This window comes from Rhipicephalus sanguineus, chromosome 6 (assembly GCF_013339695.2).
Source record: "Rhipicephalus sanguineus isolate Rsan-2018 chromosome 6, BIME_Rsan_1.4, whole genome shotgun sequence".
NCBI lineage: Eukaryota > Metazoa > Arthropoda > Arachnida > Ixodida > Ixodidae > Rhipicephalus > Rhipicephalus sanguineus.
Window position 1 is genome coordinate 130,684,227 of NC_051181.1, and position 17,997 is coordinate 130,702,223.

Here is a 17,997-nt window from a genome sequence, read left to right on the forward strand (position 1 = left end):
CGTCTTCAAACAGATGGCCTATATATGTGTTAGGTTCTGTACCTCGAAAGCTGCAGGATCGAAACTGTTTGTATATATGCGCCAAATTTCGTTCTTATGCGCAAAACGTGTAGTTTCGTGGACATGCACTTATCACATGCTTTACTTTGGTCATAAATGTCGACCTCGCATCCGGATTTGTAAATTTGAAGAATAACACTGCTTGCATTAAGAGAAAAGACGAAAATAGTATCACCGAAAGAAACGAACAAAGGGCTAACAAACACTGCTCAAGGCCTACTAGTGGGCTACTTGATTAGTCATGAAGAAATACTAAAGTCCCTAGATTTTCCCCTCTTCTTTCTTCTAGGGACTAGGGTCTTGACGAAATACAGCAACGCGCATAGAAACAAGGGCGACACTCATAGAATGGACAAAGTGTTTGTGTTAGTCTATTCTACAAGTGTATTTTTTATGTCAACGTGCGCTGCTTCCGTCATAAAAACATTGATTTGTACATTATGGCATAAGAGCGCAAAATACGGGACAGTGAAACACACAGGACATAGCGTTTCCTCCTGTGTGTTTCACTGTCCCGTATTTTTCGCTGTTCTGCCGTAACGTACATGAACCAACCAGCCCACCCAAGAACTATTGAGCGACTGCTCTGTGTACTTCATGCGCGAGACACGCTTTAGTTAGGGCCGTCAATTCACTTACGAGGCGGCTTCTTCTTAGGGGACACTTCGCAGCGACGGCCCTCAGAACACGGCGCTCGGCAAGCTTCTTCTTCTTCTTATGTTGCTCTCTTTTGCGAATGGCGCGTGCCGCGTTGTTGTTTTCCTCCGAGCATGGCTCATACCCAATGCAGGGGAATTGGCCGAGTAGTGGGTGAATTTTGCCAATATTAGGGGCGAAGCTCCTTAAGGCGGCACCCGTTCGTCCCTCGTAGTCGTCGTGGTCGTAGTTGTGAGTAACAAGTCTTACGCTTTGACCTCCAAGGTGGTGCCGGTGGGAGATTTCTCCTGTGCGTTGTTGAACAATAAAAAATTCGCAGCGTGCGCGTTAACTAAAAGCCGAATTCTTCTGTCTCTCATTCCCCATTAGCAGCCATTGGCATGTTCCAGTAGGAAACGTTAGTAGAAGTAGAAGTGTAAGTGTTAGCTAAAAGCCGACTTCTTCTGTCTCTCATTGCCATTAGCAGCCATTGTTTACCTCCAAGGTAGTGCCTGGTGAGATTTCTCCTGTGCGTGATTAAACAATAAAAATTTTGTTCAGAACGCCGTTGATTGATGAAATAAACCAACGAAAGACGCCAGATGTTTTGTAAAAGCAGAACGAAAGAACGCCAGATGTTTTTCTTAAAGTGTAGTAGTAGTAGTTGTATTTAGCCACCTCGCCCGATCGTCAACGGGCGAGGTGGACCGGCAACGGCGCGAGGACCCTGCCGTACGAGAGTTAAATCACACTAAAGACATACTTTGCGGGCGATACACTCTAGTGAGCTTTCAACTTTTCGTCTTAATGTACATGATAAAGAAATTATTTCTACGAAAAACGCAAGGCACACCTTGAGCAATATGTTTGGTTTTGGGACGCTAAATGGAACCATGAGGCGATGCGAAGCCGGAGCACTTGCACGATCGCGTTCCGTTGGCTTTCGTTGGGCATGCTACCGACCTCGCGTCGTGGAACGCGCGTCCTGTCTTCCCTCTAGCCTTGCCTTTAATTCGCACAGGGCGAGCGGGGAATGCGGTCGCTCTTGGCGCTCTTTCGCTCGGGAGCGGACTTCTTCCTTGCATTTCACCGATCACAAGTGATAATGAAGGGACCACGTAAACCAGCAGTACAATAAAAGTTTGATGTTTAATATATACACGATGTTTCACGCTCTTTATATTATGTACTGGGCGCATTTCACGGAAGAGTTTCACGGTTTACAGATGATTCCCTCCGTAGCTTCGCCCCACTCATCATCATTCACCCCGTGGATATGCTGTGATTTTTTTTATCTTTAGGGTGTCATTCGTAGAAGCTATAATTAACTAATATAATGAATTGATGTATCAATTATTGGTAATGAAATGTTTAAAGCAGTCAGAATTTAACTAGAAATTCTTTTAGACTCTGTATTGCACTCGTATCCCGTCTTCTTCATCCTCTCGCTGCCGCTGGTTATTGTTCTTACAGCTTATATGAAGTATTTGTTATAGTGCCAACTTTGATTACGTCAACTCCTGGCTGTGGAAAAAGCTGAAGAGGTGGCCGTCAGATAACACCAGAAAGTCACCTCCCCATCGAAGGTACAATTTCACTACATAAAGATGTTCTCTCTCTCTTATTACTTCGCAATTTTTTCTGACACATGGCAACTTAGCAGGCTGATGTGTTGCGCTGCTAAGCTCGAGGTCACGGGTTAGATTCCCTGCTACGGAGGTCGCGTTTCGATGGGAGCGATACGCAAGAACACCCGTGTAGATGGATTTAGGTGCACGTTAAAGAAGCCCGGGTTGTCGAAATTAATCGGGAGTGCCCGACTACGGTGTGCCCTCAATCATATCCTGGTCTCAGCTCGTGAAACACCGAAAATTATTATTCCTACAACCTCTCCCTCCTGTTTCCCCCCTTTTCGCAATGCAGGGAGAGCTAACCAAGCTCAGTCCTGGTGATGCTGTGGGTTCCCACAGTAATAAGCGTCACACAGCCTGCTTCGGCGCTCGTCACTTTTCTGTAGGAGTGCTACGTCACGCTAATAGCGCGCGCGTCGTTCATGATCCGAAAGCACCTAGAGAGCAGAGTTAAGAGCAAGGAAAGACACGCGTATATTATTGTGGCGGGACAAAAAAGCGCTCCAAAAGGGGCGCAACTGTTCTGAAGGGCATAGCACTCACAGAGTTTCGTGATAGTGCACTAGAGGGAAATCTGGCGCTAGTGTCTATGGCAGCTGCAACGCGTAAAGCTTCAGCCAGCGTGGGAATGATGGGTATAGTACACGGATTTGCTTAAACTTCGTGTCTCCTCCTTCTCAGCAACATAAAATCTTAAGATTTCTGCTCAGGTTCCTCGAAGACATTAACTTAACTGATAAACTGTAAAGTGACTTACATCCCAACCATTACGTTGTCACATGCACATACCATGATCATATTTTCTTTTTCTTTTCCTGCCCGCCTCCACCTAGGGCCTTGCTGTCCTCAATCCCCTTCCCCTATACAGAGTAGTATGGAGGCGCCTTTATATAGGCCGGCAGAATTCTCTGCTCTTTATTAAAGAGCTTTGTCTATCTGTCTCTCGTTCTTTCGGCTCAGTGTGAACTGTAGCCGCTTTGTCGCAAGACGAAGTTCAGCAAAAGTTCAGCAGTCATTCTAAAAAGACGGCGTGCAAACACGGACACAAGAAAGAAGACTTACCAACTAGCTCAGCTCTCTGTTATTCTAAGTTCAGCAGTCGCGCTTCACCACCTTGACCCTTTTAGGCTCACCGATGGGGATCGGCTCACGAGGCTCATACCGGGCCGTTTTTTACAGCGAAAGCTGTTATGAGATCATTTCACCGGCCGTTTTTGGCGCCGTAGTTGTCCGCCGCCGCCGCCGCCGCCGCCGCCGCCGCTGCCGCCGCCGCCGCCGCCGCCGCCGCCGCCGCCGGTGTCCGTAACCAGTATCGATCGAAATAAGAAAAAAAACTAAATAAGAAAAAAATTCCAAGATGGAACGAGGTTCGAACCTGGCCCTCTGCGTGGGAGCCCAGTATTCAACCTCTGAGCCATGCCCGTGCTTGAAACTGCTTTGCAAAAAGGTCCTATACAGGCTTCATGTCGGGAAGGAACCACATTAGCATATGCAATATAGTGTGGTAGAAGAGTAAAATAAGCAGCAAGCGTCGCACAACGCGAATTCTGTAACCAGGCGTCACACAATGCGAATTGCGCAACGAGTAGTTTGTGAAATGCTTCCAACCCATTACAAAGATCTCTGCCATAATTCTTCGTCGTCACCAGGCACAGCATCAACAAAGTGCGCATAATGCCTTACATGCGTTTAGCAGGTACCACGGATCTCCGTAAAATGACGAAAAATGGCACAGTACCTGCTGCCCCACTTTTCAAAATTAGAATGATTTAGAGCGTAGTGAGTTCCTCGCAAGTGCACTTGTATTGGTTGCCAAGGAAGCCTATAAGCGCAGATCCATTTCCTCGGGGTCTCAGTAAAATTACAATGCTTTATAGCGTAGTGGGTTCCTCGCAAGTGCACTTGGATTGGTTGCCAAGGAAGCCCATGAGCGCATGATCCATTTCCTCGGGGTCTCAGTAAAGTTCTTCGCCACCCCCCCCCCCCGTCTCTCTCCCACGTCAACGTATGTTATACAGCATGACGGGAGAGGGAAATAGCGAGCGGGCGTCACGCAATGCAAATTACATAACTGGTGGGCCGTTTAAAGCTTCCAACCCATTACAAAAGGCTGAGCCATAATTCTTCATCGTCATCAGTCGTCGCGTCAACAAAGTGCACATAATGCCTTACAGACGTGTAGCTGGTGCTTCGCTTCTCCGCAGAATGACGAATAATGGCTTAGTAGGTGCTTCCCAACTTCACAAAAATTGTGATTTATGGCGTAGTGGGCACCTTTCTAGTCTACTTGTATTGCAGCCCCAAGAGAGCTTACAACGAGCTCTAGAAACGCCGCTCTTCCAGCTTTCGCTGTGACTGTGCTGCGGTTTCAGCGCAGGCCTGGCGTTTTTTTTTAATCCGAAACAAAAGCCAATACACAACAATGAACAAAGCACCAAGTGCGTTCGAAGCCGCAGGCACGAACACTAGGCAAATCCATGTACTACCGATCATTCCCATAGTGGCTGAACGACCACAACGCCACAGTTCATGTTGTAGGAAACTCTATAAGCTCTCACGGCTCTGGAATCTCTAGTATCCGGAGTGAAGAACAAATGTAAGCTAGAATATTATTACGCACTTGGGATGTATGTGGTAGAATTGAGTGGAAGCAAACAGTTTGCGCAAAGCTCACACACAGCGCTGTCACAGCCAGGAGAGGCAGGTAGTGGCGTGAGTATACAGTTTAGTAGGCAATGTATCAGCCAGTAGAGACACAGGTAAGATGTGATTAAAAAATAAAATAAAGAACGGTTCAGGCGCAACATATTCAACCAATGCGCTGAATTTTCGCTGCAGATTCTTGCTTCATCATCCGGCTTATGAGGACAATTATTCCCAACTTCTGGCACTGGAAAAGAAAAAAAAAGTCAAATAATTGAGAAGAGATGCGTTGTTAGTTTATTCGTACATATAGCCATGTCATTACACTTAAAAGTGAGATGGGGTATGTTTTAGGTTAGTCCAAACTTGAACGTTCTTTTTTTTTTCTATACCCATTTCAAGCACTAAGCGACGTCAGTCAATAGGCAGATTCCAAAAGGGCGCGTTGAATGTACTGCCATTTCAGCTTCTACGGAAAGTGCGCAAATTTATGCACTTATATTGCTTGACGTCCAACAATAAAGATCAGCGCGCTTGAGAACGGGCCGGAAATCTAAATTCAAGGCTGACTACTGAAGCAGCGGGATATGCAGCTCTTTCTTGCGTCTCGTGGTCTATAAACTTTTGAGGCCGACTGTACGTTACGTCCTTCCGATTTGGAAAGCAGGTCACGTAGCGTGCACGTTTTCTCACCTTGACAACGGCCCGCATTACGACGTAGCCGAAGTGGAGGAACTGCCGTACCGTCTGCGACAAGATGAGGCGAGGGCATACGTGAGCAGACTGATTCCTCGCATCTTAAATTGTACTCGAGAGAAAGGCTAAAATCAATACACATTGGCTAAGTTTCTAATGAATAGACTGGTTTTCTTTAATTCACGGCAACAGGTGGTTATAACGCATGCACCTTCTAGAAAAAAAAATAATCGAACCCCTGCGGATTTGTGTACACATAAATTTGACATACTGCTGTTTACAGTCTGTAGCCCCATTTGTTCGTCCTTTAGTGCACAAATTCGGGCTTCCGTTTGACATGTAAACATTTCTTTCTTTCTTTCTTTCTTTCTTTCTTTCTTTCTTTCTTTCTTTCTTTCTTTCTTTCTTTCTTTCTTTCTTTCTTTCTTTCTTTCTTTCTTTCTTTCTTTCTTTCTTTCTTTCTTTCTTTCTTTCTTTCTTTCTTTCTTTCTTTCCTCCTTTCTTTCCTCCTTTCTTCCTTTCTTTCCTCCTTTCTTCCTTTCTTTCTTTCTTTCTTTCTTTCTTTCTTTAGGCATAAGCTTATCCTTCTCAAATCACTCTCTCGAAGTAATTCATTGCATTACTAGATTACCAACCTACAAAAGCAGTTATTTACATTACTCATTACAGCAAAAAGTAATTTAATTAAATTAATTAATTACTGCCAAGTCTGACTTATACGTGTCGAACGCATAAAGGTCCAGTAACTGCTACGATTTCTGTTTTACTTGGTTTCGCAGTGACCGTTCGTTTACAGGCCGGCAATTTGTGACGTTTAAGTGATAGTCTAATAATTCAGTTTCTTACGGGTGGTTCCATGAAAGCGGCGATCAATATTTTCTGCAAGAACAAAGGCAGTCCTTTAATAACACTCCTTTAATAACACTTAAAGTGAATGTGAAGAAACGAGAGCAACATTTATGCAAGTATGCTGCACCAACGATAAAATCCACGTCAGGCGAAGCTTTAGAGATGCGGTTAAATGCGATACACCTCAGTCAGATGGGCACAATGGTTTTTACTTTCGTTCTGCGCAACGCGTAACCTCCCATATTTAACAATATTATTATCATGCAGTGTTTATGCTTTTATGCTCCATTGACTGGTGACCTTGAAACCCGCCGCGGTGGTCTAGTGGCTATGGTGCTCGACTGATGACTATAGGAAGTCGCGGGATCGAATCCCGGCTACGGCGGCCGCATTTCGACGGAGCCGAAATGCTAGAGGCCGGTGTACTTTGATTTAGGTGCACGTTCAAGAACCGCAGGTGATGGAAATTTCCGGAGTCCTCCTCTACGGCGTCCCTCAGAATCAGATCGTGGTTTTGGGACGTGAAACCCCGAGAATTATATATATCTGGCGTCCATGAAAGAGAAAGTATTTCTAATTAAAAGTGAGAGGAGCGTCGCTTGAGTTGGACGCCGAGTTCGTGTGACGGGCCATGTTGGTTACAAGCCCATATACAAGTAGCACCGTCTATATGGTCACGAGAGAGGCCTCATGTGCGGCAAGGTTTCCAGAACTTATAGCCTGTGATAATTTGTTTTGCCCATTTGTTTAATATTTCTTAGAAGCCCAATTATTCGTGAACAAAACAAAAAGACAGCCTATACTTCCGTGTTTCGTGAGTCTTACCTCCTTCGTTTCGTCCTCGTCATCGGCTGCCTGTATTTCAGACACTGACCGCGCTGATTCGTCGTAGGCGTAGTCTTCTCTCCGGAGTATCTCCTGCAATACGAAAAACAGTACGTTGCTTGCACACGTTTTTTTTTTTTAATCTTCAGCTTCTCTCTTTCTTTTTTATCATTCGCTCTGTGCGTGTACTTGTGTCCACGTAAGTGCAAAGGACATATTTTTAAAGTTATTTCAGTTTTCCCCCTTCAAACGCCGTTAACTCTAGGATTGGTCGTATAATGCGAAGCTATACAGTCCTTGCTTATTCCCAACATTGCGCCGTAGTTTCCGTTAATAAATAAAAAAAAGTACTACATCACACATGCATGCTGTATGATTACGGATTTCGCAAAATACGAGCGCATGTTTTGAGCTCAGTGAGATATCTATAAACTATCCCGCAGATATCTAGTTGGCTAAGCTCTGTGGCCTCGAAGTTGATTTCTGTCTAATACCTTTTTTTAGAAGAGTCTGGCTGCGGTTGGAAACCTTGGAAGCATCTGCTACACGTGAATAAGCGATGTTATCCCTATAATAAAGATTAATCGCTCTGAATGATTGGCATGAAATACAGCTCTTATATCGAATAATAAGTGGCATTCAGAAATCATATGAAGCCCCTTCTGTTCCGGGACACGCTTTAAATTTTATTGACGCCTTCCATGACCAGCCTTCATAGCAGGATGGTTGAATAAGGTACCACAAGATAAATTTGCGCGTGCTACATGTGTTTGAGTGCTGCTCTAATTAGCAAGAAAGAGAAAGTAAAGCTAGTGATAAAGAAACGGAACGACGCCCGTGAATCCAATTATGCTCCGCCATCCAAGACGACGATGAGCCGTTGGGCATTTCTCATCCGACAGTACACGTCTGACTAACACGGCTCTTTATAAAGGTTGCTATGGCGGCAAAATTTGTCTTCGTCCTGTGCATTGCATCGATTACAAGAAATGAAACTTGGGCGAGTGTGTATGCGTTCGTACTCGAACAAGGAGTGCAATAAAAAGGACACAAGAAAGAACAGGAGACGACACAAGTGCAATCTTCAAACAAGTTCGAAGATAGCGCTTGTGTCGTCTCCTGTTCTTTCTTGTGTCGCCGTTTCATTGCGCTCCTTGTTCAGGTATGAGCATTTTATTGCCTTCGAGGAACACTGCATACGAAATAACGGAACGCTAAGAAGGCACTGTTCGACAGGTACGCGTACACTTTGCTCTTGCACGCTTCTCCTATTACCGAATAGGGGCAGCGATGTCTCCTGTTATATACTAAGTCACGGCACTTTGTAAAGGTTCCTTATAAACGCCTTTTCGGGTCTGTGCTTGACTACGAATTATCGCAGGACAGAGCAAGTGACTGAAAAGCACTATTTTTTTTTAGATTGTGTTTTCCTGGGTCACGTTCTCTAACATTCTGTAACGATGTATGATAATGTGCAATTTCTGACGAAACACTGTAGGCCGATCTGCAAGGCGCTGCAGCCACTTCCCTTTCCCTACTGTATTTTATCACAATCATCCAGCACTCGTTATTACAACCTAATGTTCACTAAAGATGGCTAAATGGTTGCTAATTCTGCAGCGACCGACTAATGCTGGCTACTGATGGTTCGTCTTGGCTAAATGGCGGTGGATGTTAGCTATTATTGCCTAACCTCGGCTGTATCAACTGTTGTACCACCAGCACTGTTTCCATTCAGTACCAGTTATTTGTCAGAGTTGTTTTTCTACTTGTACAACAGTGGAAGCATACCCGCTTATCCTGCTGGTCCTTCGCTGAGAGGACCCGGCGGCTGCTCTCGTTGCCACTGCCGCTGCCCGCGATGTTCGTGGTGTTGGCAACACCGAGAGTCGGGGCACGTGGTGTCAGGCTTACGTTGTCGGATGCGTGACGTGGTTTCGGGACGTACTCTGTTCTTTTCTGCATAGCCAAGTTAGGTAAATAGCGTACTTTGTGTTGATATGCATGACTGATGAAAGATCAATCAATCAATCAATCAATCAATCAATCAATCAATCAATCAATCAATCAATCAATCAATCAATCAATCAATCAATCAATCAATCAATCAATCAATCAATCAATCAAAGTGACTAACCAACTATTAAACAAACAAGAGGTTTCTCTTACAAAACTGCGGCTAAACGGCCTTTCAGTAGGAAGTGCACATGTCTCTTGCATACGATGCGGTAACACTCATCTGTTTTTTCTTCTTTTTTGTGTAACTTGATGCATTAGTGTTCTTATAATAGTCATAATCAGCACCATCGTGAGACCCGGATACTACGTGACTTTGCTGCGGCGCCGCATCGTGGTGCCATCTAGCACAGACTAGGAGAGAAATGGCTTCTGCATGCTAGACTTGGGTGCGCAAATTTACGTCCTCTTTTCAGCCTACCCCCGCCTCCCCCTCCTCCCCAACTTTTTTGCGTGGTTATAGACATATACCAACAAGACACATAATACAAGAACAGCAAACCTCCGAAAACAATGAATACAACATGTCACCAAAGTCCTTCAGTAGTTATTGGAGGGCTCTCATCTAAGTGGAGAATGAAGCGCAAGATTTGCACAAATCTCGGAGGCAGGTATGACAAGCAAGATGCACCACGAGTGACTGGGGAAAGAAATAGGTGTCAGGCGCTATCGCGAGGAAAAATCGACGTGGGCGAACGGCTTCAAAGGCTTACGCGAAAGACACGGGGTCTCGTGTAATTGCCCGACGCCATGCCGACAATGAAATCGACTCCGAGATCGCAGTAGTGCCATATGCATCCGGAGTCCAGCAGTTGGGGAATGCCCTGCGTATGCATGCGTCAGTTATTGGAACGACACACACATACACACACACACGCACGCACACATACACACACGCACGCGCACACACATACACACGCGCACACACTACACACGCGCACGCACCCGCAAACACACACACACACACACACACACACACACACACACACACACACACACACACACACACACACACACACACACACACACACACACACACACACACACACACACACACACACACACACACACACACGCACGCACGCACGCACGCACGCGCTTACGAGATAGAATTGTTTTGTTATTGTGAGGTGTGGTAAAAGCCATGACGACTCTCATATCAGTCGTAACATTGTCTTGAATGTTTCACTGTGTGGCATAGTCATACGAAGTTCATTATTCGGGACTCACTTTCATTGAGCCAAAAAATATGAACGCGTCGAAGATGATGCTTATTACGGCCAGGGTCAGCATGGTATATCTCGACGCTTGAGAGCCCACTGCAGAGAAAAGAAGAGAAAATTGATTTCTTAATGTAAAAAACACAACCTATTTTTTCGTTGCCTGCTGCGCTGCTACAATTATTGTCACACACGATGTAGCAGCATAGCACATGACTAAGAGAAGCATAGAACCAGAGGCGAGTGCACAAATATTGCAACCTTTTCTTTCCACGAGACGACATTTTGTGTTATGACGTCACAACACACACGCTCCTTGGAAATTAAATCGATATTGGTCGTACAAAGGCTAATTTAAAGATTTATTAGGGTACTCTATGGACTGCAAGCACTTTTTAAGTGCGGAGCATTTCTTAGTCGCACCTGCGGCGTCGACGGCGCCGTCCACACCCCCACTGCGCATGCTCGGCTCGTCTCGTGCCGGCAGCAAGCCTCTCCTCTCCCTCCCTCCCTCCTCTCCGTCCCTCCCTCCTCTCGATCGAACGCTGGCGGTGTGTATATAAGCGGCGGAGCGCGCGTTCGGAATTCAGTCAAGGGCGTCTTTACTTGGCTTTCGCTTGACTTGACGCTTTGCTTGACTCGAGTAGATGCGATGGAAGCAACAGTACCTTCAATCAGCGTCCCACCACTCGTTGAAGGCAACGTTACCCCACCCTCACTGTCGTCGGCGTCAACAACAGCAAGCAACGCAGAAGACAAGGCTGCGAAGAGACGAGCATACGACGCTGAACGCAAGCGTTTGAAGCGAGCTGCGGACCCGGAACTCCGTGCACGCTGGAGCCGTTCAAGTCGTACTTGGTGTGCGCATCGTGTAACAATTAAGCATTCCCAAACCATACCCAATTACGCAACATTCACGCGATACCCCCACCACTCTGCGACGCATTTCCTCGAGTTCCCCCCGTGGGAAGATGCGGGCGACTTTTTTTTATATGATAATGACGTCTACAACTTTATAAACGCAAGATTAAAAAAAACAAAAAACAAAAACCATAGGTATCACGTCGGTAGACAATACACCTTCAATCTAAATTTGAGTTTCGCTGATTTCAAGAGTGCGGTGGGGTCTGATTTCAAGATTTCTTTACTTTCTTGCTTTGCAGACGTAATGTATGAATGTATTTCTAGGCTACATCTGTATTATATTTCGTACGTATAATTGAGCACATTTAATTTGGGTATCTGCTTCACAATGATTAACTAAAGGACGCGACTAGGAGTCTATCGTAACAGTTTATTTATAATTTTAATTATAGGAACGAGCGCAGGATGAGAAAAAAAAGTACAGTCGAAGGCTATAGGCTATTGGGTAAAGAAAGAATCACAGACAATCGCAAATGTTCTTCCGCTAATCGTCATCTGACGCATTCTTCCCCGAGTTATAGATTGTTTAATTGACTATCACTATTGAGTGCTTGTACGCTATAGGTAAGGGTACAATATTGCTTCCCTGTTGCCGATTAATTCTTATTCACTCTCATTTATGATGTGCCATCTCCTTTTTAATTATTTACCCTGAATAAACTGAAACTTCTGATTGCTATTTCAGGTATCGTTTGATGCAATAGAACGCGACCCTCCAAATAACTTCATTAATATTTACCCTCCCACCAATTACCAATTAATTAGAGCGACTGAATGGGTACCCATGGTTGGGAAATTACGTCGAGGACGGGCGAGGGAGAGGTGGCGTAATGAAGCTAACAAATTCGCAGGCATAATGTCGAATGAGCTCGCGTAGAACAGAGAAAACTGGATGTCGTTAGCAGAGGACTTGGTCTTGCAGTGGATGTATGAAATAACATGTTGACGAAGACTATGATTACTAAATCAGCGCTGTTACATAAAATCTATATTGACATCTCGGATACTTTTCGTTTGACACTAATAGTAATGACTACTAGGCTGCAAATAATTAATCTGACGATAATTAACCTTGATTACTAATTAATGACAACAATAAAGACTACAAATCCCTTATATGCCATTGTGATCGATCACATTATCGATAAATCTATACATTGATATACCATGTATACTACACATGTGCTTCTACACTAACAGCTGCCCTTATAAGTTTCAAATAAATGGTCGGATTCATCGTTATTATTACTTTTACTAATTCCATTAACGTCATGGTGCTGATGTGCATCACATCTCGGCACTTTTCCAGAGTTTTAAAGCGATCGACGCGTACTTTCCGATCAGTTTAGCGGCAGGCAATTTTTTACCCCTGTAGGGCTGCTTTGCCACAATGCCTGTTAAAAAACCCCTCTTCAAGAAAAAAATCTGGCCGGCGTAATCGCACCAAATTGCAAACACATAGAAAGGTCGTCCTACTGTACATGACATTAGAGTGCAATTAGCGAATAAATGATCGTTGCGCTACAAGTAACTTTTCAAAAATTACCCCATGAATTTTCAATGGATGCTCAAAAGTGTCTCGGGAAAAAAACTAATCGCGATGTACAACCTGAGAGCATTGTTGGGATTAAGAACCTCAAGTGCAATTTGCAAGAAATGAGGCATGGCATAGTAATCTATTTTAAACAAAACGCTACCGACACAGTTACGCCGAGCGGTTCCCCTTAGGGTCGACTTTGCCGCATTAGTCGATGTCCCAGATTGCTGGACTTGCTTAACGAAGATGGCGAAGGCAGGTGTTAAGTGTGAACATCCCATTTTAATCCTTTGACACGCTATGTACACAACTGTGTACACCATTTGTTTTTGCAATTTGTATCAACTAGGGACTAAGAGAGAGCGAGATATATCGAGCTTTGGATAAATTAAACCTCCTGCATAATAAAGTCGTCTTCATTTAACTTTATTTTGCAGAGTACTGTTGCATATGGTCACTTTGATGAAGGCACTACCACGTTCGACGAGTCGTACGACGTTCCGCTTTCTGCGAGCCATGTGAAAAGTATAATTTTTCTTTGCTCAAAATGGACATAGCCAAAAATCAACTTGCAGTATATTTCTAGCCTGAGATCGATTTCATTCTTTTTGTGCCAAAACAGAGCATCAATGCCTTCAGGATAAAGATATATTTAATTACAACTTAATTAGGATTAGTTACTATAACACACATAAATTAACATATTATGACATTATTTTTGTTGCAACAAACTATTCAGTGCCTTGAACTAACGTTGTATCGACTTGACACATTTACAGGCAGTTCTTCATAGGTGGCGTCTGAAAGGGTTAAGTCAACCTCGTCCCCATAGCGGTTTCAGCAAACCAACAACTTACCAAGGCCACTCAGGTCGTGTACGTCCGGAACATAGGCGAACCATGACTGCCTCCTGAGCTGCTCTTCTATTTCGGGCACCAGAACGTAGGCCACATTGAAAGCATTGATGAACTGCAACAAAGGATGCCGATCTGTACCAGATGCTGCTAGCTACAACATTCGTCATCTATGTACAGTACACGGGGACCTGCAGATTAGTAGCGTAGCCAGAAATGTTTTTCGGAACGAGGGGGGGGGGGGGGGTGGAGGTTCAACCATACTTCAACGTATCTTCGTGCGTGCATTTGCAAGTGTGCGTATATATATACACATGCAAAACTGAAAAATTTCGAAGGGGGTGGGCACAGTAAACGGGCCTCCAGTATTTCGCCTCCATCGAAATGCTGACCGTCGCGGCCGGGATCGAACGGTAAGCAGCCGAGCACCGCAACCACTGTACCACCGAGGCGGACACCTTCGATAGCTCGCTGGAGGGTGAGATGAGGACATTACGATAGGCACAGACAAAAACAACTTCTGAAAAATTTTCCCCCTGACAAAACAGGCAAGTAACACTGGAAAATGTAATTTTGAACGATGAGGCAGTAACTGCGGTTTTGTTGCGAAATTTCAACTGTTTCAACGGGCTGTAACCCCGATAAGCTTTTTTTCCGACCATATCAGAGGAAAAACGCAAGTTATTTTTGACAGGACACTCTAAAAGAGAGCTTACCATGCAAACGATAGGCGACGGCGGCTGCTTCCTTCGAAGAGGCGTGGCACATGTCAGGGTGCTCCTGCGAGCAGTGCATATGTACATTCATCTCCACGCTCCCTTGGACAGATTGTGCGTTAAGCTGGTGTACGTATTATTAGGCATATTCGGCTGATATTGGTGGGCGCATGTACGACTGCCAACTCGCTGCAAAGACTCGAAGCACCTCGCCCACTGCTCCTAACACTGGCCTTCCGCGCTACACTGAGGGCTGCGCTGATCAGACGTCACTCAGCGCAATAACTCCAACTGAGCCTGGCTACGAAAACGCACCTAGTCACGGGCGTCGGCAGGGGGGTGCAAAAGGGGCAGATGCACCCCCCCCTTGTCCTTCAAGCCACAACAGCAACCCCCCCCCCTTCCGGTTTACAACTCTCAAGACGAAATCCTGCCGACGTCTATGCATCTGGGGTTTACTGCGCTCTAATAGCGTCACGCTTGAAAAGAGCGAGGCACAGTGCTTCGAGAGACGCTACCATAGCGCTTAATAAGCGTAAACGATAATAAAATGCACGCTGCTCGAAAATTTCGGCAGTGGACCAGCGGCCGTTCCGTGTGCTGCTAACAGCGCGTCCTTCGGTTGCATACCAGTAAGTTTTGGTGCGAGCTAGACTTCGCAGAGGCGCACTTAGGAAGAATGCGCTTGGACGGTAGCTGATGCTTCTTGTTCTTGTTCCTAAGCAAAGGCGCCTACCCACTACGATGGACTGGAACGTGCAAGCACGTTGCAGAGAGAGAGAGAAAATACAAACATTAAAACAGTAAAATATCACCCCATCAAAGAGAGAGAGAGAGAAAAAGAAAAAAGAAAAAAGAAAAGAGTTATAAAATTGCTTCAACTCTACCGCTGCTGCGCTGTTGCCACTTATCTCTGTTGCTGATGTCTATCTTATTTCGACATGCTCTCCTGTCCTGCATTGCCCTCTCCTCTTGTATTTATTTATTTAGTTATTTATTTATTTATTTATTTATTTACTTATTTATTTAATTCAGTTTCAGGCGCGCGAGCTCGGTCATGAATCCCTTCTCTCCTGCGCAGTCACACAATTCTGATATTGTTTCTGAGGTTGATTGCAGAATCGAAATTTATTTTCCGAAGTATGGCGTCGTGCGTCGTGATCAGAAGAAGAAAAAGAAAGCCAATTACCGCGCACTGCACAACACTCATAATTTCTTCATTATGTTTTCAATCTTTAAACTGCTATCATTATGCCTTTTTTTTCTTCAATCTATTAACTGGAAGTTCATGCAGCTACGCGAATCTTGGTCTACCCCACATGGGGGGTACGTGACATGTGACTTGGGTATATCACTGTCATCATCATAATCATACGAGCACTGTTCGGTCACGTGTTGTGATAAGGTAAAGGAGATGAAGATGGAACGCCGAGCTATGTTCATCGCAACGCCTCATTGCTAAGTGGTCTGCATGGGAGAGTATTCAGGTATGTCACTTTTGCTATACGAATGAAAGAAGAGGGCAATTATTGAGGGCCCCTTTCTTTGCTTGACACAACCTTAATGAAAACCAGCAGATAATGAAGCCAAAGAACGCAGCATAAGAGACCTTAATTGTACTCTTTTAAGTGTATTGTAGTGATTGCGATATAGATGTGACGAATGTAAAGTGGGCAAAAAGACAACTTGCAGCCGGCAGGGACCGAACCTGCAACCTTCGGAGTACGCGCCTGACGCTCTTCCGATTGAGCTACGTGTTACCGGTGTATACACCTGATTTAAAAAGCTAGACATGAATGAGAGTATGACGTCACTTTAAGACTCGCCAAGCAACCAAAAATATCACCTTTGCAATATCAAGTTAGCGCGTTTGTATACGTTAAAATGCGACCGAAATTTCATATTTGTACTCGATGGCAAAAGTTGCGTCGGATCGTTACTTGTTCGTGGAGGGCCGCTGCTTGTCCACCTCGGTGTTATGTTACGGTGCTCGGCTGCCGACCCGAAAGTCGCGGGTTCGATCCGGCCCGCGGTGGTCGCATATCGATGGAGGCGAAATGCTCGAGACTCGTGTATACCTAGATTTAGGTGCACGTTAAAGAACACCAGATGGTCAAAATTTCCGGAGCCCTCCACTACGGCGTGCCTCATAAGCTTATCGTGGTCTTGGCACGTTGAACCCCATACATTATTTTTAGGGTGGCTGCCTAAATTTCGATGCATGCGCTTTGCAATAAGCAAGTAGACCGTGTCAGTTTTATCTCGCGCATTTCACTAATTATTATTATTATTATTATTATTATTATTATTATTATTATATTATTATTATTATTATTATTATTATTATTATTATTATTATTTCAGACGATTCATGACATGTGCACGGTCACCTTGAGGCAGAGCGCCATTTTTACTGTCGTCTGTCTGGTAAGTTGACCTGGTTGTGAAGTTGCTGCCTTGGAATTATCACAGAGTAGCGGCTCTAACCTTTAAAAACGCTTTATCGTGATATTTAGTCAAATTATGTAGAGGCAACATGAAAAATCGAGGCTCATTTTTCTGTGCATTGAGGTTCAGTATGCTAATTTTAGCCTTGAGTGGATTGTCCACCTCTAATTTCTGCAATGAAATTTCTAAATGGCCTGTCATATGTATATTAGCTCCTGTATAAAAAATACTGCGTTCCGCGTTATGTTCCTGGACGCGAGACCTACCTAAGTATCGTCAAGTGAAGTTTGTAATCGCGCACTAGGTTGCACTGTTTTCTGCTCGAAATGCTAATTGCCTGTTTCTTATTTATTCGATCGACGTGTACGAATTGAAGCAATCCATGTAAGTCATATTAATAGGCAAGTTTAGGAAATACCTCTCTCAAGGCGCTGTTGGCTGACCAAACCAGACTGAGGTGGACTTTTGCTCTACAATCACGTTACATAAGAATGGCATTCTTTCAAGATGTGCCGTTGTCTGTAACATGTTCAGGACATGTACGGCTCCAATGAAGCGCTGTGCGCTTCGTCCCTAAGAGCAATAGCATCCTTCCGTGTTGGTCTACGGTGCAACCAGCTGCATAATAAATAATATTTGGGGTTTCACGTGCGAAAACCACAATATTATAATGAGGGCCTCTGGCATTTAGCCTCCATAGAAATGTGACCACCGCTGCGGGAATCAAACACGTGACTTTCAGGTCAGAAGCTGAGCGCCGTAACCGCTGCACCAACGCGGAGGCTAATCAGCTGTATTTTAGTATAACTGTTCAATCTAGGTCCAGCCAGCAGAGTTTGCTAAGCTGTACGTTGTGCATTGCTTCTCGTGTAGAGCTGCTGAACTGCCACTGAAATCGATGCGATTCTCACTTTCATCTGGTTTGACTCGTCTTCCCGTCTT

The 17,997-nt window shown here is 44.7% G+C and overlaps 1 protein-coding gene across 1 annotated transcript; it reads right to left on the bottom strand.

Annotated features, from left to right (window-relative positions):
* Window positions 1-4,801: 4,801 nt before the first annotated feature.
* Window positions 4,802-17,015, bottom strand: LOC119398047 (uncharacterized). The gene is made up of 8 exons (XM_049416594.1): window positions 16,998-17,015; window positions 13,895-14,006; window positions 10,587-10,675; window positions 9,132-9,299; window positions 7,341-7,433; window positions 6,513-6,545; window positions 5,664-5,717; window positions 4,802-5,217 (listed from the first exon to the last, which is right to left on the bottom strand). The coding sequence occupies exons 1-8, from the start codon at window positions 17,013-17,015 to the stop codon at window positions 5,137-5,139; spliced, it is 648 nt and encodes a 215-aa protein (XP_049272551.1). The 3' UTR covers window positions 4,802-5,136.
* Window positions 17,016-17,997: the final 982 nt, after the last annotated feature.

Coding starts and splice junctions, on each gene's coding strand:
- LOC119398047 (XM_049416594.1), bottom strand. Junction 9,300..10,586: donor TATTTTTTGGCTCAATGAAA/GTGAGTCCCGAA, acceptor TTGGCTATGCAG/AAAAGAACAGAGTACGTCCC. Junction 5,718..6,512: donor CCGCTTTCATGGAACCACCC/GTAAGAAACTGA, acceptor ATCTTGTCGCAG/ACGGTACGGCAGTTCCTCCA.